Source organism: Plectropomus leopardus, chromosome 6 (genome assembly GCF_008729295.1).
Source record: "Plectropomus leopardus isolate mb chromosome 6, YSFRI_Pleo_2.0, whole genome shotgun sequence".
Taxonomy (NCBI): domain Eukaryota; kingdom Metazoa; phylum Chordata; class Actinopteri; order Perciformes; family Serranidae; genus Plectropomus; species Plectropomus leopardus.
Genome location: NC_056468.1, coordinates 33,184,507 through 33,206,058, shown reverse-complemented (window position 1 = coordinate 33,206,058; position 21,552 = coordinate 33,184,507). Strand labels below are relative to the sequence as shown.

General features: G+C 36.9%; 1 protein-coding gene across 2 annotated transcripts in view; it reads right to left on the bottom strand.

Moving 5' to 3' along the window:
• LOC121945042 (protein yippee-like 1) overlaps positions 1 to 21,552 on the bottom strand; it is a 41,891-nt gene extending 20,339 nt beyond the window's left edge. The window contains exons 1-2 of one of the 2 annotated variants that reach the window (XM_042489043.1): positions 21,153 to 21,552; positions 7,792 to 8,076 (exon numbers count right to left, since the gene is read on the bottom strand). In XM_042489043.1, the coding sequence (XP_042344977.1) occupies positions 7,792 to 7,908 (117 nt within the window). In that variant the 5' untranslated portion in view covers positions 7,909 to 8,076; positions 21,153 to 21,552. Of the gene's footprint in view, positions 1 to 7,791; positions 8,077 to 17,422; positions 17,691 to 21,152 lie in introns of those variants that run through there. The other variant, XM_042489042.1, reaches the window with a different exon arrangement.

Below are 21,552 nucleotides of genomic sequence, written 5' to 3'. Positions count from 1 at the left end.
GACTCTTATTTGACTCAGATTTACAGCTTTTTTTTTTAAATGAAATCTCTATGCAAAACCACATTTGATTTTTCTGCATTTCACCCAGACATTTTGAGCATCTAAGACCACACAGCTCATCAGCGCAGTAAGCATTCCCAGGAGTGAGCCCCCAGCTGACCCTGAAATCATCCAGAAAAACCTCGACACTTTTAACAGCTGACCTGTAGTTGGTGTTTTAGCTCAGGCGTATCATTGCGCTGCATCACAGCCAATAATCTGTAAAAGCATTTCCCTCTATCCCTCTCCACAACACACTCTTCTATTCATTTCTGGCCACATGGAACCACAAGAAAGTGTTGAACTTCAAAAAACGTTGCTGACCTGCAGTGATGGAGCTTTGGCCTCATCCAACGATTCACTGTTCAGTCATTCAGACGTTTAAAAGTGCGTTTCTAAAAAAGACTGGTGCTGCAAATGTGTTCTACCTACAATAAACAAGCAACTACTGATGCATGAATTAAGGAAATTTGGATTATTGTCAAATATTTTCTCAGAATTGCTCCTAAACCTTGTAACATTAACAAGGATTTTACTGAGGTGATGAGAATTTTTACACATTTCGTACATGGTCAGTTCATTTTTAAGCCAGTCTTTTAGGCTGCAGTGTTTTTCTCTCATTCCACTTCATTTTAGAGCTGCAATCATTATTGAATTAAATGGAAGTCAGTCCACTAAAAAAATTCATTTTTCAGGCCCGTCCGAAAAATCCTGGACACAAAAGTGATCAGAAAATAGTTGCTTTAACAAACTGTAACAGGCAAATATATTTTCTGACAGTTTATATACCAACAATTAATCAAGAAAATCACAGCTGTACTCTATCAAAAATGCATTTTATTATGATTTATTATTATTATTTTCTTTATATGTATAAATTACTTTGTGTCACTTAGCTCAACTCTTTCCTTGTTTCTCCTTATAACAAGTGCAACAAAATAAAAACACAACTCTTTTTTCAACAACGCTGTGAATTTAAACTCAAGTTCACGCTGGGCTTTAGTCTCACCGTCTGTGTGCTCTTTACTTCAGAAAAGTCTCATTTTTGTGAGACACTTCTTTGCATGAACTTTGTCCCATAAACTAAGTTTCATTATCATTATCAGTGGTGTTTTCTTCCCTATTTTATGTCACGGCTCAAACACCCATGAACTTCCTGATTGCAAACAAGAGGATGTGAATCAGACAGAAGAAAAAATAAACAGAAAAACAACAGCCTGCACCGTCTGACAGTTCACGGCTTTTAATTAAACACCCTGTTTCTTCTGTATCGCACATCTTTCTTCTGCAGTATTCTCGTGCTTCATCTAAAGGGTATTTGCATGGCGCTCTCAGTTGCTAACCTCTTTTTTGTTTTCGTTTCCTTCATCCAGCTAACATTTGCTGCAGTAACAATTTAACTCCCTGCACAGCAGCCAATAAAACCTCCCTGTGTTTCATCATAAAACACCTCACTCTTCCTTGTCACACAGTTTCAGCTGGGAGATAATTAATCCGCATATCTGACACGTCTCTGGACAGGTTAAGTGAGGTGCAGATAAATGAGGATAGTCCCTCTCTTTGGCCAACGGCTCTTGTGCGTGATTAACGGCGGCCTTTAACAATTAAAAGCCTGTGAAATCCTTGTTGTGCCGACTTCACAACTCAAAAATTACCATCTTGAGGCCTCCGATCCTGCTGAAAGGAGCAACACAGTCTGGTGGTAGAGCTGTTTACCGAGCTCCTCTTCCTGCTTGCACTAACAAGCTGCGAGCTTCCAAATCTCCCAGCCGCAGGAGGCAAATGGATTTCGACATGGAGATGGCGAGCGCGCAGATTGATCATCTTTGCCATTTGAATAATCAGCTTAGAGCTTGGTGAGAGTGCAACGCACAGGGAGCACACTGTCACCGTCTTATTATAACACATAAAGGTCATTACTTGAGTCGCTGCAGCTCCGGTTCATCTGACAGTTTTTAAACTTTACTCACTCTTTGCCCACCAGCTGCACATTTATGGGCGGCATTAAAAGCGGCAGTGTGGCAGCTGAGCATGTTTGTGGCTCCGAATGTCAGCAACTGTTTGGACAATGTGGACTTCAATACCCATAAATCCTGCAACAAACTGATACCGTTATGCCTCATAGCCAAAGAAACCAGATGATGTAACTCTCAGCTGTTTGTATTTCACTCAAGTTCAGACTCGTCACTCTCCGTGGGCGGATAAATGACCAGACCCGGCAGGACAATTTCATTTTGGGTGAATGGGCTCAATCTTCAGCCTCCTACTGTGTGATCTGACTGTTATATTAGTTTTTTGTGTGTTTGTTTTTGTCTCTGCTGGGTTTGATAATTATTGTGGACTGGATGTGGGAGGATTTCTGTGCAGGCGGGTACAAACCTATCAATAGTAGTTTATGACTGACAGAGGATATCTCATATATTTCATGTCCAGTGTTGGGAGGATTTTTTGAAAATGATCACAGGGAGATTAAAAGCCGGCATTCTTCTCAGGGCTGCACGATAGGACAGCCCCAACAGGGATGCGGAGATACTGCCATCTCAACAATTTACGCAAATTGAACCAATTCCTGTGAAACTTTGCACAACCTTGCAATTTTGTCCAATAATAACAACTTTACACTCAGTTTTTCTTTTTCTTGTGGATTTAGTTGTGATTGATTTTATTGGAGCGATATTGAGCCAAGTGACCAGGAATGTGGAGGAATGAAAATCTCCCTGGACGAGAAGAAAAAATTCTCACTGCTTCATTTCGCTCAGATGCTCTCATAAGCGCAGGGGTCGACAGATTATCAGTCTGACCGGTTATCAGGGCTGAAATTTGGCCTTTTGCCGATTATCTGTATCACGTTTTATTTTAATGATCACTGATAAAATTAATGAATGAAAAGGTCTGCGTATTACACTAAACCAACACCAGGGAAGGCAGTCTGCAATACATGCAAAGAAAGTGTAACTTTGACTTTGTAAAACCTCAGGGAGCTGTTTTTATTCATTCATTGTTTATCCAAACTTCACTTGACTATAAAAAAGTTGCTGGGAACTTGCTGTTTATGATGTTGAAAGGTTCGTTTTTGATTAAACATTTGCTAAATGCATTTAAAGAAAGGTTTGTGTTGGAGTTTGTTATATTCCAAATTTCCACAGAAATATTTATCAATTATCAAATATCAATTATCGGTCTCATTTAGTACTAATATCTGTATCGATATCAGCCCTGAAAAACTAATTTCAGTTAACCCCTTGATAGGTGCCATAAGTTTAAATAAACATGTTTAATGCAACTTTTTAAAATATTACAAATACTTAGTGCTACACTCTCAGTACCAGTTGGCATAAAAAGACAAATTTATTGACATTTTCATGATCCTCAGGCTGAATTTCTTTGGCCTACAGGTTGCCTTGCCAGTCCCACATTTTGCACATAATCTCTGTCCTCATTCTGATGACCCCTGTCCAAAAACCCTGTTGGAGGCCACTTCAAATCAAGAGCTGCACGACACGACAGCCCCTCCAGGATGCTGCTATATTGTGATCGCAACAATTAACGTAATTAACCAACCAAACCAACCAATCTCCAATGAATTCTGCAACCTTGCAATTCTGTCCAATTACCACAACTTTTGACAATCATTGCAGTTTCCTGCAAGTTGCACCAATCATAGCAGTCCTTTGCATATCGTCACCAAATTCTGGTAGTGAAGATGCAGACATGTGCAACATGAACCCAAAAAAATGAGAGAATCAAGACTATGCAAGGCAATTCCCTGATGTCCTGCATTAAAGTGGGGGTGACTAGTTTTGTTCCAAGTGCAATGTTGTGATGGAACAATAAGAATATCAATAGACAAACAATTAATTTCCCACCACAGGAGACACCTGGAGAATGGCTGAAATGCCTACAGGACAACAGATGAGACAAATCACCATTCAGGAGGCTGTTGCATCAAGATCTATTGCGCCTGACTTACATTAAATATGCCGGGTTAGTGGTAACGTCAGTGTAGTATAAATCACAAACTATAAATCACAAACTCAGAACAGTGGCTATTTATTCTCATTGGAACAAGTTCCCTTCGACATTTAATGAATTATACACACAAAAAAAATAAAACAATTGCGACTTTTTTTGCAATTTTCAAGACCCAATAAGCCATGATTTATACTAAATTTTAAAGTCAATTTTTGAAATATCTGCAAAATAAAATGGGAATTTATGCTCATTTCCATCAACTATCTCTGTGTGAAGATGTTGAGGAGCTCTTGACAAGGTTTCACAGCTAATCCAGCAGCCGCACACACCCCCTGACATCCACTCTCTATCATGTTTGGGGCTTTCCGATGGAGTAAAGGCGTATAATTATGAGTGGCAGCTGGATGTAAATGTTTTGTCTGCAGCAGAAGAAACAGAAGATGAAGCACTGAGACGTTTAAAAGCAGTTTCCATCAGCTTTTTTCTCCTCCTTCCAGTCATTTCTAATTATATATTCTTTGTGCAATATAAAATCTGCATTAAAACAGGCGCATACAAATGTACTTCACAACGGAAACGTGTCTTCATACAACGATATCGAGACTTTCTGTATGATAGGCCATGGAGCTTGATGTTTGGAAAGATGTCAAGGTTTGCTCACGATAATATTGAAAATCTATTCTGGAGCATCTTTAAGATGTTTTCCCTGAATATAAGTTTGAGAAGAACTCATTTAATATTCAGACCGGCACTGCCAGACACTTTCTGACACTTATAATAAAAACGTCATTTGGATTCACTTCAGGTCACCGTCTCACAGAGATGAGATTCTCTGACATCAGTCTGACAGAAACAACCCATTAAACAACCTCTTATGAAACTAGAAGAGCAGAAACTCTCTTGTTTAAAATGTTTAAATGTTTTGACACTCATCATGATGTTTTATGACAGTGGAAATTATTTTTTAAAATGTTATGATAAGTGCCAGGAGTGCAAGCACAATAATTACATCATCGCAGTGACAAAAATCATCAAAATACAAGTTATTTTGACTCTAAAATATCTGGTAATTTGTGATTAAGGTCTTGTTAATAGCTACATTAAGCTAAAAATAACCACCACATGTCAAACATTTAGACAGTTATCAGAAGATTAATCAATCATTTTAATAATTCTAGGTGATTACCCAAATAAAATACCAGAAATGTCTGAGTTTCAGCTTCTCTTTTTTTTCTCCATCTTAAATCATGGTTAACTAAATCCCTTTGGGCTTTCTTACCCTGGTTTGAATAAACTTGTTTATATTAAAGCTGGGACAAAGAAGTAAAAAAAACGACCAAAAAACAAAAAAAAATGCAGTTTTCTTAAACACACCCTCCTGCAGCCCGAGTTTTAACCCAGTGTTTTTCACCTTTTTTAACCTTCTGCTGCTTTTAAATTTAAGGTAATTTTGTTGTAATTTATACCTTGTAACTTCTTCATGTCTTTTTTTAAAGACATCATGCCAGTTTGCTCAAGTTTTTAAATGGTTAAGCCACATAAATACAGCGCAGGCACTGAGAACCTGCTGTGAGCATTTGTCCTTATTTTCTGACATATTCAAGCTAAAAACAAAGTTCATTAAAAATAGCCTACAGATTAATAAATAAGTCATTAGCTGTGGCGCTGATGAAACATTTAAGCCCCATATTCAGCAGTATTGAGTAATATATGACTGGGAGAACACAAACAAAAACAACAACACTGCAGTCCATCTCTCTGAGTTCACAGGAAACGTGTGCAGTGAGCCAAATCTGAAGCCTGATTGTCTTGATTTTCCATCAAAGTAAACCTCAGAGTCTCAGAGAGACACAACAGCAGTGCTTTCCTTTTTTAAAAATAAAAATTTCGCTCAAAAACAGCAACAGAAACAAAAATAGCCGAGACAGTAACACTTTAAAAGACTGACCGCTGAAACTGCCTTCAGAAATAACACCAGCAGCAGCTGTCATCGAAGCCTCTGAGAATTTATCGGCAGAAATAAAATACAGATGCAAGAGCAGACAGGTACACGAGCTCCGTGGATGCAATAAGGCAGGCGAGCGTCAAATAAAATGATCTCGCTGTCAAACTCAAAAGGACATTTGCCACAACTAATACCAGAGGACGACACTCTGAGAATTCACAGTTTAGCCGAGCACAGATTTATTCATTTCCAAAATATTACAAGGACGGGGTCAAAATTTTATCATCATGACTCATAATGTCGTCCAAAAGATGATTAAAGAGACCAAGATAGCCAATATCCAGACGAGTCTGCAGATTTATCAGTGTTTGAATAATGAAAAACGGGATGAAATTGCCATAAAACTTTTCATAGAACAGCTGAACTTTGTACTAACCTGACAAACTCGAGTGTGCTTTTGTTTCTCGGTCTGCTCCTACATGAGTACCACTTGTTTTAAAGCTGCATTAAAACGAGTAAAAGAGTCAACGGTAGAAACAAACCCACATTATCAGCTAACTTTGCTGCTCCTAGCTTTTTTTAAAGGTTTTATGGCACATTTGCTGCAACAGTATTTAAGAAACAAGCTTCAACAAACCCACTGTGCACCACATGGCAAACACATATATCTCTTTTCCACCAAAATTAGCAGGTGCATGCAAGTTTTTTAAACACGGGTGCTTTCTCATTAGAGTAGAGCTGTGCATACAGCTCTGCAGCAGACTAGCGTGCGTGTGTGTGTGTGTGTGTGTGTGTGTGTGTGTGTGCGCACTGAAAACGTGGTTACTTCTCTTCATTTATTTCTTACTTATTCAGTCTCTTTTCCAAACTCGGTGCGGACTGATCTGAATCGATGTTTGAGCGCTGCTTGGGCAGAGGCGGGCGGTATTTTGTGGTGGCGTGTCATTGCATCTTGACGGTTAAGCAGCTATAATTAGCGCGTTCACCGAAGTGTTGTGTCAGTGGGCTTTTTGTGCAGTGGGAAAGAGACTGAAGTCAGCTCATGTACTGTCACTTTAAAAAACGATATGTATGAAATGTACAATTGTAACACATCCGTGGTTTGCATAGATGCACAATGCAAACACTTTCTTGATGCGTCTGATCTACTTTCAAGTATCTTTTACATGTTTGTATTATTTTACTCAGGTTGACCTTCATAACGGCACCAAATACGCCTGCTGGGAGATTTGTGACACAACTGCAAAGCGTCCTCAAGCCTTTATCATGTCTATGAATATAAACAGACCAACTGAATGTCATGCGAATTGCTGCAGGTTATTTTAACCCTTTGAAACCTCGAGCAACATCACTTTTGTTGTGATTTTCTCTTATGCCTCTCACAAGTATTCGTTTTCATTGAAAACATGTCAAAAAAAGGCAATGACCAACTCAGAAATGTCAGCAAATTGCAAGAAAATAGGAGATTTAGAAAATTGTTTTTAAAAATATCAAGGGAAAATTGAAAGGCTAGGGAAATTAATGATCAAAATGACAAATCTTAAATTATGTTACAAAATTATTATAATTTTAAGCACCTTTTCCAGGTCATTTCAAATGTTTTTTTTTCTTCTTTTCTTTCATTTTTTATTATTTAAAAAAGTCTAATTTTCATTTTCATGAGATTTTCTTGTCCCTTTTTTTTTTTAGGAAAAAAACATATTTCTTTCTAATTTTGGGGTCTTTTTTCTGCTGTTGCTCTTTGCCCTCTTCCCATGTGTTTGAAATTAATCAAGCTAATTTAGTTAGGTTTCAGAGGGATAAGTGAAAGACAGGGAGGAGTGGAGCTGCTGTACCTTTGAGATGAGCTCGTCGTGGTTGGCCAGGTGCGCCCGGCAGTGGATGCAGCTGTAGGTGCGGTGGCAGCTCGGCAGGTAAGCCTGGAAGGTCTTTGACTTGGTCATCTTCACCATGTCAGTGGGGCAGGGCTCCTCGCTGGTGTCAGGGCTGGCACTGGAAGAGTTGCAGCTCTGCTGGACTTGCTGACAGAAGAAACACTGGAAGATGCAAGCAAAAGCCGTCGTTGTTGTGGAGTGGGTGTGTGGCACGCTCCACACAGACACCACAGGAGAAAATCAAACCTGCAGGGCCAAACGGAAAGAGAGGAGAAGCAGTGAGAGACACATCGTGTACTTCCTATTTTTAGAGCTCATGATCTTGATTGCATTTCCAATATAAACACAGCTCATTTGCTCGAGCAATCATTTGATTACAATAATCTATTATGTGATTACAATCCCATGTTGTTGACTACCTACATGGCTGTGCGGTGATGTAACTTAATGTTATGGCACGCTAAACAAACCCTTGTTTATGTAAAAGCCACAAAACATGTTTCACTTGGTAACAGACTGTTTTAGCATTCATAGTTTGTGTCCTTGTCTGTTCTGTCTCACTGGACCGATACATGCAGGATGAGATTATTGAATCCTCTGAGAAAAACTTTAGGTGTTTTTGTTTGTTTGTAAGTCAGCAGAATCATGTATTATTCACAAAATCCCTCACAGGGCAGGAGAGTTTGTGTTTCTGCTTTAAATTATCTGCATTCTCGATTCTATCAAAAATATAATTTCTGAAGATATTTCATAATGTTCTTTCACAATTAACCTTAAACTGAAGATAATTGTGTGCATTTTTTAGACATTAAGCCTGTTTAACCTGGGCATATTAGCTGGATTTCTTTCTAAAACATGGGAAGAAGGCAATAGACAACATACATAGAGATAAACCAGAAAGAAGCAAAAAATAAAATAAAATAAAAATGAAAGACAGAAAAGTAAACAAAGAAAATAGAGAAATGACCTGAGAAAACTGTTTAAAAAAAAAAAAAATTCTTTAAATAATTTTAAATTATGATAAATAAAAATGCAGTTTTCTAGAATTTTTCTTTTAGAAAAGTAATATTCTGAATCTACTAATTTATTGCAATTTACTAGCCATTTTTTGCCAAGTTGCCTTTTCCCTGTGTTTTTTAAATAATCAAACATATACGCTCAGGATTCAAATATTTAAATATTTTATATATAAAAGTATTTAGTAAGATTTTAATTGATATCTGGTTTATTTAAAAAAAACAGAATAAATGTTTTTTTTTTTATTTTGGGTCTTAATTGTGTAGCATTTCCTTCTGGTCATTTCTTTTGAGAACGTTTAATAGATTTTACTCCACAATAAAGTACGATAAAAGAAAGAAACATCACCGTTCAGACAATCAGACAGGTTGTGTTTAATAAGTAAGAGCATCTGAAATGTTAAAAATATCCGGAGGGTCAGTCTGTAAACTGTAACTGATGTTTTACAACAAACTGCTGAGTAATAATTGTATTATTTGCCTTCATTTTCCTTTACAAATAAGTTTTGGCTAACCTCTGGGTTTGTTTACAATCTGCCGGATCATCTGACTGCTCGTGTTTGTTTTTTTGTCCTGCTGGATTTCTTTTTAGTGACCTTGTTCCCAGATCTCTGCAGCTGTGGAACAAATACTCTGATCTTTTCACTTAAACAAAAGTAGCAATATCACAGTGATACAAAAGTACAAAACTATTAGCATAAAATACACTTATAGTTCCAAAAGTTAAAGTGTGAATTATGCAGAAAAGCTCATTTAGGAATGACATTTATCATCATTGATGTATTAATTTCTCTTCATTTGTTGTAGCTGGTAAAGATGGAGCTCACATCACCTGCCTCTGGATATTAAAATTAGCAAGCTCTCCATATTTTTGAAAATAAATTTATGACCTATCTATTTAAATATGGCTTTTAATTTAAAGTAACAATACAGTCTTAATTTTAAGTTAAGTTTTTTTATTATCCCTGTTGTTTATTTTTATATCCTATTTAATTTTTATTTATTTATTTTAATTTATAATTTTTTTAAATAATCTTTTTTGCTTGTTTGTTTGCTTTTTCTAAAAAAAAAAAAAAATACTGTATTACTGTTGTCACTTTATTTTCTTTCAAAACTTTATGTATATAGATGTTTTGTGTTATCCTCTTAATGGTGTCCAGTTATTTTAATTTTGTCCTGTGAAGCACTTCAGGCTAAATATTTGTATGAAAGGTGCAATGTCAATAAAAGTTGAGTTTTAGTTAATGTATATATTAGTTGGTTTATATTTATATATTTTTAATCTAAATCTGTAAAGTAACAAACATTGCCAAACAAATGTAGTAAAAGTGGAATATATTTGCCTCAAAATTGTAGTAAAGTAGAAGTATAAAGTAACCCAAAATGTAAATACTCAAGTAAAATACCTCATAAATTATACTTAAGTAAATGCACTTTTGTTAAATTCCACCACTGGATCTCAGCAAATACTTTGGTGAGTACAATGTTATCATAACTAATAGAAAAAATATTATACCAGTTGTAATAACATGGAGTTAAGAGTTGAACACACAAAAGGCAAGCTTAAGTTATAAAATGCACAAAATATGCACAAAAATATCTCTGCTTTATCATGTGTTACTGCCTGCAGGAGATTCAGTGCTACAGAGACAAATGCATACCGGTTCAGTCTACTGCAGGACGGACTAGAATAGACGATGAGACAATGCAGCCAAGACACAATGAAATGAGGTACTCAGGTTGACAAAAAACATCTCTGCAGGTGCGCAACAACAACGCCAAAAATCCACCAGAATCAGGACTTGTTCCCACCTCGTACTGCTGTCTGGACTTTGGTATGGCAACAATTTTGGATTCCAGCTGATTAAATGTGATTCATGCTTACACACGATACCAAAAATATGCACATTTAATCTTATTTAACCAGAAAACTCAAACTGTTTTCCCTTTCAAGACATGCCTTATTCAAAAAAAAAAAAAGGAAGAAAAAAACTTTAAAAGTTAAGCATTTCACACAGCAAAACACACCTATTTGTTTTTTTTTGTTTTTACTTTTTTTTTGTTATTTTTTCAACATATTTCTGTTTAAATGATCCTTTTTTTTCCCTCCTCTTTAGACACTGCTGCCCCCGTGCTGCATTTTATGGCCCTTTTTAATAATCTTGTCCATTAAATTATCATTATTAATCGTTTTTGTTTGTGTCCGTGGTTTAGAGCGTGCAGGCACTAAAAGGTTATTCCTGTAAACATCGAGATGATGGCTGTTTGGTGTCTTTAAGTGGACGCTGAGGTTTGAGGTTACACAGGTCTGTTCATAGAATCAGCCTCTTACTGTTTTTTTTGTGTTTGCTACCGCTGTGTTGTTTTCTTGTTTATTGATCTTTTTTTTTTAAATTTATTTTCAATGTGAAGCACTTTGTGTTGCACTCTTGCTCAGAAGGAACCGTGGAAATGAAGTTGATTTAATGTGATGTAAAAAGTAAAATGTTTTAAAACTTAAGCGTGAAATTAAACTGCTTTATTGATATCATTACAGGAATGGATTTTTTTTGGCCATTAGGGGGTAACTGAACATGCATTAAACACACAAGCAGACATATTATGACCTCATGAAGTTTCCACTGACCCCGTAGAAAAATATTTTCCTCTTTGGCTGTGAAATGTTAAACTTTACTCCTCAGCTGGTGGCCAATTTGCAAACTGTGTCTGTCTAGTTTTAATATTAGAGCATTCTTTGCTACAAAAAGAGCTGCGTTATTTGGATGGAAACCAGATGGATGAGAGCCATGATAGTGAACCACATCAAATTCGGCGATTGCAGCTTATGATGGGCCGTGGTCGGTAAACAGCTCAATTTTTAGCTGTAAACCCCCTTTAGCATTATTGACTAGTTATTGAATAGCCAACATAAAATAAAATAAAAATCAGTGCATTTTTTACTTCACAAAACATTTAAAAAAAAACACCTCTAAATAGAAAGATCTTTGAAATGCAGCACTAAAGCTCACAAAGGTCAATTTTGTATTTCACAATCTATTTTTTCTCAGTTTACCTGTTAATGAGTGACACCCTATCGAAAAAAAAAAAAAAACAATCAACCAAAACTGACATCCTCATTCTTAATCATCTGCAACATTAAAATGCTACTTATGCAGCAGTGATGAACAATATAATATATAATAATATGACACTGACCGGGGGCCTTTCAGGCTGCATAATGACTAACTTTTCATACATATTATTATACGTTTTTTTTTTTAAAGTGTACTTTTACTTTAGTTAGCTTCTGAATTCAGTATAATTTTGACCGTTACAAAGTTTGAAAGTTCTTGGCCTAAGTTAACTAATTTTTAAACTACTTTTTACTAAAAATCAGTAAAACATAGGCTAAAAAATGTCTTAGCTTCCAGTGACACATAAATCAGAAACACCTAGACCTTATCAAATGTAGCATCACACCAAGCATAACCTCCAAAAACTAGTTTTTAAAGGCGCTAAAGATAAATCTTTTGTAAAAGTACCTATTATTTGTTTGATTTATGTCTACACAAACAGATAAATATGTTTCAAAGTTAGCGAGAAAAGGCCGCGTTTGAATATCCAATTCACGCTAAACCAACTGACGTTAGCCATTTACTCATTCAACAAAATGTAACTAGACATAATGTTTAGTAATTAGAGGCTTGTTATTAATCGCCGTGAAATGTGATAAAATATCTACAACATTTACTTCATTATTAAAACAGCCTTTATGAAGTTTTATCAAGTTTTATCAAGTTTCAGGTATTATCTCTTCGTGAATTAGCATGCTAACGTTAGCATTATCAGTTAGCCCCCCGCAACACAACAGTTAAACCTTTTGCAGTTAGTGGTTGTAAATAATTAAGTTTGCAACTAATAAAAACTAAGTTTATGAAGCACAAAAATTGTTTTAATTTAGTCAAGCATACATTGCAGTATGAGTACTTTTAACTTGAGTGAAGGTTGTGAGTACTCTGAATGGCCGTATTGCCGTCATGGATCGGCCGTCAGCCAAACAGCAAAAGAACAGGATTATAAACGCGTTTTGTTGTTGATTAAAATAAAACTGTGTGGTGACATTTATCTGCTCAATCCCACAGAGGCTTTCACTTCTCATATTTACCACAGAAATATATTTGGAAACACTTTTTTTTCTGTGAAACTCGGTGTACTTACTTCCAACTATAGATGAGGTGACAGCGAGATGAAAAGAATCAAAAAAGAAGAAAAAATATATCTGTATGGTTAAATACTTGATTTTATGCTTTTTTTTTTAAATTTATTACTATTTTATTACTTTCTGTGGAAACAGACATGTTGTCAGATATTTTACTTAAGTAAAAGTAGCAATACTACATTGTAGTTTGTTATGCTTCTTTGAGGTTTTATTTTTTGTGGTTGTTTTGTATCTCTGAAGTCGTCTTGAGTGTCTTTGTAGTCAGTATTTGTACTTCCATGTGGTTTGTTTTGCATCTCTTTGAGGTCATTTTCTCTCTCTCTTTCAGGTATATTCAGTGGCCTTTTTGGTCATTTTATTATGAGTTTTTTTTTCTCTCTGAGTCTCTGTCTTTTTTTTAGGTTTTTTTTTTGTCTCTTTGTAGCTGTTGTCTGGCTCTTTTTAGTTAATTTGCATGTTTTTTTGATCATTTTTGAGTCTCTTTGTAGTAGATTTTGCATCTATTGTGTCCTCCTTTGCATCTCTTTGTCCTCCCTTTTGTGTCTTGTTCCATCTGTTAATGGTCATTCTGTCTTTTTTTAGTTTTTATTTTTTGCCCTCTCAGTTTTTTGGCTCGTCTGTGTCTCTCTGAGGCGTATATTTAGCATCTTTTTGGTTGTTTTGTGTCTCTTGTAGTTTTCCTTTCTATCTTCTTTTTTTCATTATTTCCTTTATCAGTACATGTTTATATAAGAGCTTTAAGAGCTACGTCTTGCAGGTCGCTGACAGCATTCAGGTTCAACTCAAAACTAAAGGTGACCCAACTTTTTTGAAGTCATGAGACCCTCCGATCTGGAACGTCCTGCTTGAGGATTTGAAAATTGCAGAATTGGTGCCAAATCACTTCTCAAAACTTATCTTTTAAAAAAAACAACAACTTTTTATCAACGCAGGCACAACATGATATATGGTTTTAATGTTGTTGTCTTATTTTAATATGACTTTTGGGTATTTCATTTTCATTTGTATTGCTATTGTCTGACTTAGTGTCACTGCAGTCCTGAAGAGTTTATGCTCGTGTCTGAACTGTGAAGTGCTGCATAAACAAATAAAATATAGTGGAGTCGCTGTATAAAGTAGCATAAAATGGGAATACTTGAGTAAAGTACCTCAAAATGTGGTACTGTTTGCAACTTTTTGAAAGAGTATTTGTAATTATAACAAAGGACTGATATTGCAGAAGATATCAGAGTGTTGATTTTAAGAAAAAAAAACTTTTTGTTTAAAAAAAACATTGTCTCTTGCAGCCCACAGGCTCAACAGTCACTCTGACCACCAAAAGCGTAACAAAGGTTTCACCTTGTTAAAAAAAACACCAACAACAATGACTCTGCCACATCCCTGCGAGTGAAAACACAATGACAACGAGCTCCAGAAGTTTCCAGTTGAGCTCAATGTGCCGCAACAGGAAGAGCAGCAGCGCCGAGACAGAAGCCGTCAGCCAGACGAGGAAACAAAGGAGCTTCCGCAACTCAACAGGAAGCAACCGTGACCTGACACGAAGCATGGCAGCTCTGCAAACACACACATTCACACGACTGGGAAGGTGCACAAAGGTGAGAACAGCCTGTAACCCCGTGACCCCCACTGGAGCCATATTTACATACATATACTGTATAATCTGCACAGGTGACTGAGGCATAATCCCCGCATGAAAAGGACAAAATCCCCTTTCTGAATTAGCCCAGTTTAACCCCGGCTGCACGTGCACAGGCAAGGTAAACACACACACACACACACACACACACACACACACACACACACACAAACAAGAGCTTTGAATGTGTCACACTTTAGCATCATCACCATCATGATTGATTATATCAGCTTTGTGCAGTGCATCACACACACACACACACACACACACACACACAGAGACAAAGGCATGCGGTTATTTGCATTTAGGCTTCACACACACTAGTGTACACACACTACTTTTTTCATAAATGCCAAATAAGGTTAACATCTGCAGAGCTGTTTCTTTCTTTGTTTTGGTCCCCTGTGAAGCAAAGATCCTCACTTCAGAGCATTTGACAGCACATGTTCTTATTTGAGCATTTTCTGTATAATTCTTTAAAAAAGCTGAAAAACTCATAAAAATTCACCTCGAATTCTGCAAAATAACCTCCTGGCACTACAATTTGTGCTTGCTTTCCTTCAGGCTTCATCATCAAATGGTAACAGGTCTTATTGTTTATTTCAAGGATTATTTTGGAGGATAAACAAAAGAAAATGTAAGAAAAATTAGCTGTGAGTTAAGTGGTGTTTCCCTCTTTGTTTTGGTTCCCTGTAAAGCAAAGTTGCTCACTTCAAAGCATCTGACAGCACATAATCTTATTAATGTTCACTTTTGTGATCTTATTTGAGTCATTTCTGTATATTTCTTCAACTGTCAAAGCTAAAAAAACATTTAAAAACATGTCTTGAATCCTGAAAAATAACCTCCCGGCACTCGAATTTGTGCTTGCTTTGTTTCAGGTTTCCTCAACGCACTGTAACATGTCAATCTGTTTTTTATTTAATCGACTATTTAGGAGGAAAAACAAAAGAAAATGGAAGAAATGAAGAAGCTGAGAGGTAGGGGAAAATAAACATCTGTGGAGCTGTTTCTTTGTTTTGGTCTCCTGTGAAGAAAATTGCTCACTTTTGACAGCACATGCTCTTATTCCTATTCACTTTTTAAGGTCATATTAAGCATTTTTTTGTGTATTTCTCCCACATAAAAGCTAACAAACACTTTACAATATGCCTCAAATTCTGCAAAATAACCCCCTGCTACTAGACTTTGTGCTTCCTTTGTTTCAGGCTTCCTTGTAACATTGTGACAAGTCAAATTTTTGGTTAAAATGACTATTTTGGAAGAAAAACAAAGGAAAATGTAAGAAAAGGAGCTGTGAGTTAAGGACTAGTAAACATCTGTGGAGCTGTTTCTTTGTTTTGGTCCAATGTGAAGCAAACTGCTACCTCCAGAGCGCCTGACAGCACATGATCTTATTTGTGTTCACTTGTTGTGATCTTATTTGAGTAATTTCTGTATATTTTGTTCATTCTAAAAGCTCACTACTGAAAATGTTGTTTTGAATCCTGCAAAATAACCTCCTGGCACTAGACTTTGCACTTCCTTTGTTTCAGGCTTCCTCGTCACTGGGTAACAGGTCAAGTTTTTAATATAAATTACACTGTTTTTGAGGATAAACTGAAGGAAACTGAAGAAAAATGAAGCTGTGAGTAAAGTGAGTTATGGATTAGTGAACATCTGTGGAGCTGTTTCTTTGTTTTGGTCTTATGTGAAGCCAAGTGCTCACTTTAGAGCTTTTGACAGCACATGGTCTTATCTGTGTTCACTTTTTGTGGTCTTCTTTAGCCTTTTCAGTATATTTCTTCCACTGTAAAAGCTAAAAAATACTTAAAAACATGCCTTGAATCCTGCAAAATAACCTCCTGACGCTAGACTATGTGCTTCCTTTGTTTCAGGCTTCCTCCTCGCACGGTAACAGGTCAAACATTTTTATTTAAACAACCATTTAGGAGGATAAACTAATGAAAGTGTAAGAAAAAATGGAGTTGAGAATAAGTAAACATCTGCAGAGCTGTTTCTTTGTTTGTTTTGGTCCCCTGTGAAGCCAAGTTGCTCACTTCAGAGCACTTGACAGCACATGGTCTTAATCGTGTTCACTATTTATGACCTTTTATAGCATTTTCTGTGTATTTCGTCCACTATAAACGCTTAAAAACACTCTTAAAGATATCTTAAATCCTGCAAAATAACCTCCTGGCACTAGACAACATGCTTCCTTTGTTTCATTCTTCCTCGTTGCATGGTAACAGGTCGATTTTTTTTATTCAAACGACTATTTTGGAGGGAAAACACAAATTTAGAGGGGAAAAATGGAGCTGCGAGCTGAGTCTACAGGTAACCCAGCAGGAACAGCTGATAATTCAAAGTGAGCAAAGTGAAAACAAAGAGGCAGCACAGTGTGCGTCTCTGGTAACCACGAACAGGAAGAAGTGTCCAGACAAAAGACTCGCTCCACTCACCGCTGAATCTAAGCCACGAAACAACACATTTCACACACCACGCGGTCCCAAACATCATTTTTATACCCAAAATAAGTTCATCTTGTCATGACATGCTTTTGCAGCCCCCTCCTCCTCTCCTGAAATGTGTTTATCCCCAACAAAGAGCAACGACGCCAGCTCGAGCGCAACAGTGTCGCTGGCTGTATTTTTTTGTTGTTTTTAATGGTTTGTTTTTCCGAGCCCGATGCAGTCTGTGGATCCAGCACGACACCAGAACCAGGTTTTCTGAGGTAAACATTGCCCTGCTTGCTGTACTCACCACCTGGATCGGATCTGAGCAAAACGCAGCTTGGTGGAAAACTGCTTGCTGGAGAAAGAAAGATGTTTTTCCAGGTTTGTTTGGGGTTTTTTAAGTTAAATTAAAGATTGTCGTCGTCCCAGCCTCTGGTCCATGTGTGATGCTGCCAGATGGGAACTTATTGTTGTGTCCTTTGGGTGCTGACGGATCTCATTTTTCCCAACACGGGCTTTTGTTGTGTCTTTTGTGTGCGTAATGGACTGGCCTGGTTACTTTGGTGCGGAAACGTCACCACGTGGGAGGGAGATGAGGCTGTGATTGGCAGCCGAGACTGACCAATGGGTGTCTGCGCTGCCTTCAGGCTCCCGTGGGAAAGATGGAAACCAGGTTGAGAGTAGGGGGAAATAAAAATGTTTAATTGTTTTATTGTCTCTTTTCCCTTTTTTCTCCATTTTTAGCTGAACTGAGCTTATTCAGGCCTTTTTATTGAACTTTGTAACTTACTTTAGGGCTATGCTAAAAATAAAATGTTATTTTTCTGTAGAATTAAGTCATAGTATTAAAAGAATTCAGTCATGAAATCGAGGATAAAGTCATAATATTATGAGGGGGAAAAAATGTAAATTTACTAGATAAAAAAGTCGTAATTTACGATATTAAAACTGTACATTTAAGAGGAAAAAAACAAGCCCAAATATTATGAGATTAAACTCGTAATTTTATGAGAAATAACGTTAAAGATTAAGACCTGATCCAATCTTGTAATTTTGAGACTTTTTTCTCATTAATTAATGACTTTATCCCGGTAATATTACATCTTTATCCTTGTAACATTACTTCTTTATTCTCAAAATTCTGTAAACTTGTTTTTGAAAAGTGCTGTATAAATATCATTATTATTATTTACTCTCTTTATTTGGCGTGCATTTATAAGTTTTATTTGGCGTTCATTTATTATTTTATGTGTTTATTTCATTGTCCACCCTGTGTTGTAAAATGATAAATGTACATTAAACCTTAAACTTTATTTGAAATTATTTTAAAGTTAATACACTTTTAAGTTACTATTTATGTATAATATATATCATAACTATACAGTGCCATTTGTTTTTGAGAATTTCTCTTGTATATGCTCATGATGCAAATACACTGTATTCTTGTTTTTAAGGTTTCTTATCTACACTGAGGGTCTGTTTGTCAACTTCCTTTTGCTGTTGTAGACTTTAGTTTCCACACATAGAATCAATAAATTCAACCTTATGTAAATTTAAAGTTATTTTTAGTGTAAATATCCACATTTTCTTTTACTACAGGATCTATTTGCTTGTTGAGTAGGTTTATATTTGTATTTTTGCTTCGTGTAACACAGCAACAGAGTAATTTTTGTATGCTTTCTATAAATAAAGGGCATTTTTAGCTTCTCCTCCACATTTCTCTTCAGCTTTCAGGTTGTTGACTTTAGCTGCTGAAACTCACTTTTAAGAGGAGGTCAAGATATTTGGGGAGCTCAAAACATATCATCGTTCCTGCAAAACATCAAATTTAATGTTTCTGTGTGACATATTTTGGTTTCAGTCAGATCGGAGCTCTTGTTTTGTTATTGCTGAAATGCTTATTTCCCATGCGGCGTGAACGCGCCGCTGAGATGAGGAGGGAGCGCGCCGATACCCGGATGTGTAAATAAATACAAGATGAGAATATGAATCTGAATCCTCTTCTTCCTCTGACATGAAAAACTAATTACTTTTGTTTGTCATGCTCAGTTTTCCACCTGCAGCTCTTTGTACTGATCAAAGGCGAAGTCACATTTTGTTTCTGCAGGTTTTTGGCACATTTTTTTTTAACTCAAATTACAATTTGCATGATAAATATTTCCATATTGATCAATGTGTGGACTAATTAGGTGTCATTTTGGGTTAAAATCATTTAAGAAAAGGGACCCTGGTATGTTTTATAAGGATGTCATACACAACAAAACAGGCAATCTGATATTAGAAACATGAAAAGGTCAAGACAAGTCATAACTGAGCACCATATAAACACTGGGTTATTCTAGGATGGTTATTCATAAAAAAATAAAATAAATAAAAAATAAAACAACCAACAACACAGCTCTCTGAGCCAAACAGGCCTTCTCCTGTTAGTTAATTTTAGGAACAGATCAATAGATTTCTCGAATGTTGCTTTAGGCTTTGAGACATGAGCTGAAATTCTTATTTTTAAGATTAAAAACACAAAACAGCAGCCTGATCGCCCACACCACCACCACCTCCTCCTCCTTCACCTCCTCCTCCTCCTCCTCCTCCTGCTGCACTGTTTATGTGTCAGTGCTGCATCACCCTGACACTGAACAGATCCACATCTGAAACATAATGCCATGAATGATGACATTAAATAATTATATTATTGTTTAAAAAGCCTGAAAATAAACAGCAATCTGGTTCCTACCTCCCAAACAAAAAGCCTGCCCTCGTCCTACCCTTGCTGTCCTGACGTCGAGTACGCGCGTGAGCATTAAGACAACAACAACTCATGGACTGTTTTTTTTTTTCTAACTTCATTTCATTGAAAAATAAATATTCACAACGCGGTGCGAGCCCACGTCATGTTGCAATGCCCTCAGATGTGTTGCTTCACCGTATATATGAGCGCACGTAAACACGCTGCAGAGACGCGCTCAAGAGGTGCAGGCTGTGCGCGCGCGAGCGTTATGAAATCCATCCTTTCACGGTGTTTTCGTCGCCTGTTCACGTGGCACCATAAGCCCCCCCAAAAAACTGACCGAGATCTGCGGCCAAAAAGAGGCGCACAGATGATGATGATGATGATGATGATGATGATGATGATGATGAAGGCGAGCAGCGGCGGAGAAAGTGTCAGCTGAGGAGCTGCACGTCTCCTGCTCTTGAATGTTACTCGAGGATCAAATTGCAAAATGTGAGAGGAGACGTTGTAACCTTATAATTCATGTTAACGAGTAATCATAAGCCTATAAAACCAAACTGCCATCCTAGAGGAGCAGCGAATTAAAATTAATATAATAAACCACTACATTAAAATCGCACTTTAACCCTTTGAAACATGAGAAATTTTCTTTTATTTTCAAAAACATGGGGAGAAGGCACCATCAGTTTATCAAGATATGGACCAAAACTTAGCTAAAGATTAGTTAAAAAAAAAAAAAAAAAAAGTTACAAGAAAATTACCTGAAAATAAGCATAAAATAAATTATTAAAAAAAAATAATTGTCATCATTATTATTATTATTATTATTTTCTGGACATTTTTCTTGTCACCTTTTACTTTTTTTTGCGAGTCCCCCCCCCCCCCCCCGTGTTTTTAAAAGAAATCAAACCACAGTGTTCAAAGGGTCAAAAAGCTTTTAAAAGGAGTTTGAAGGCAGCACAAAAACTGATGTTGATCCAGGTTTCAAGGGGTTAACTTTCTGCAGGAATATTATAGTGTTATGCAAATAATATAAGATTTTCACTGGATTATTAAAGCGTTTTTCATGCATAACATAGTTTAGTGGCTCTGCTTGCACCTCAAAACACAGGGAGCCCAGTGCTAAGATATAAAACCATAAAAACTATAAATCTCTTGGTGCAACAGGAAACAAACAAATACCATAACAGCTGTGAACTCACGGCACGTATACGCACATTAGAAGTGTCATATACGGCAAGAATTTCAGCGATTATTGTGACAAACACACGCGTGTCCTCCAGCAGGTCACTGGCGCTGCACTCACCCCAAAAACACTTCGCCTTCCCCCCCTCGGAAACCAAAACAACCCGGTGAAGAAATCTCTTCCTCCGCTGGAGCTGCAGGAGTCTGGATGTTGGAATAAAACATAAAAAGAAAAACAGAGACGCCTTCACCGTCCCATAAAGGTAGCAGCAGCCTGTCTAGCTCGGGCCATTAAAGAAAAAAAGTCTCCAAAAACATCAGTCTCCTCGGCGGATCTTCACTGAGCCAAACACTTTGCGCGTGAAACCGTGAAACGTGCGGGATATCTCCGTAGGTCCGGTCTGAGTGGAGTCCCATCCGTGATGCGGGTCAGAGTGCGTGCATGGTGGAGCGGCTCGCGGCTCTTTGGAGGGTTTTAACCTCTATGTACCTTTAGCTCTCCGACACCAGCAGCAGGACAG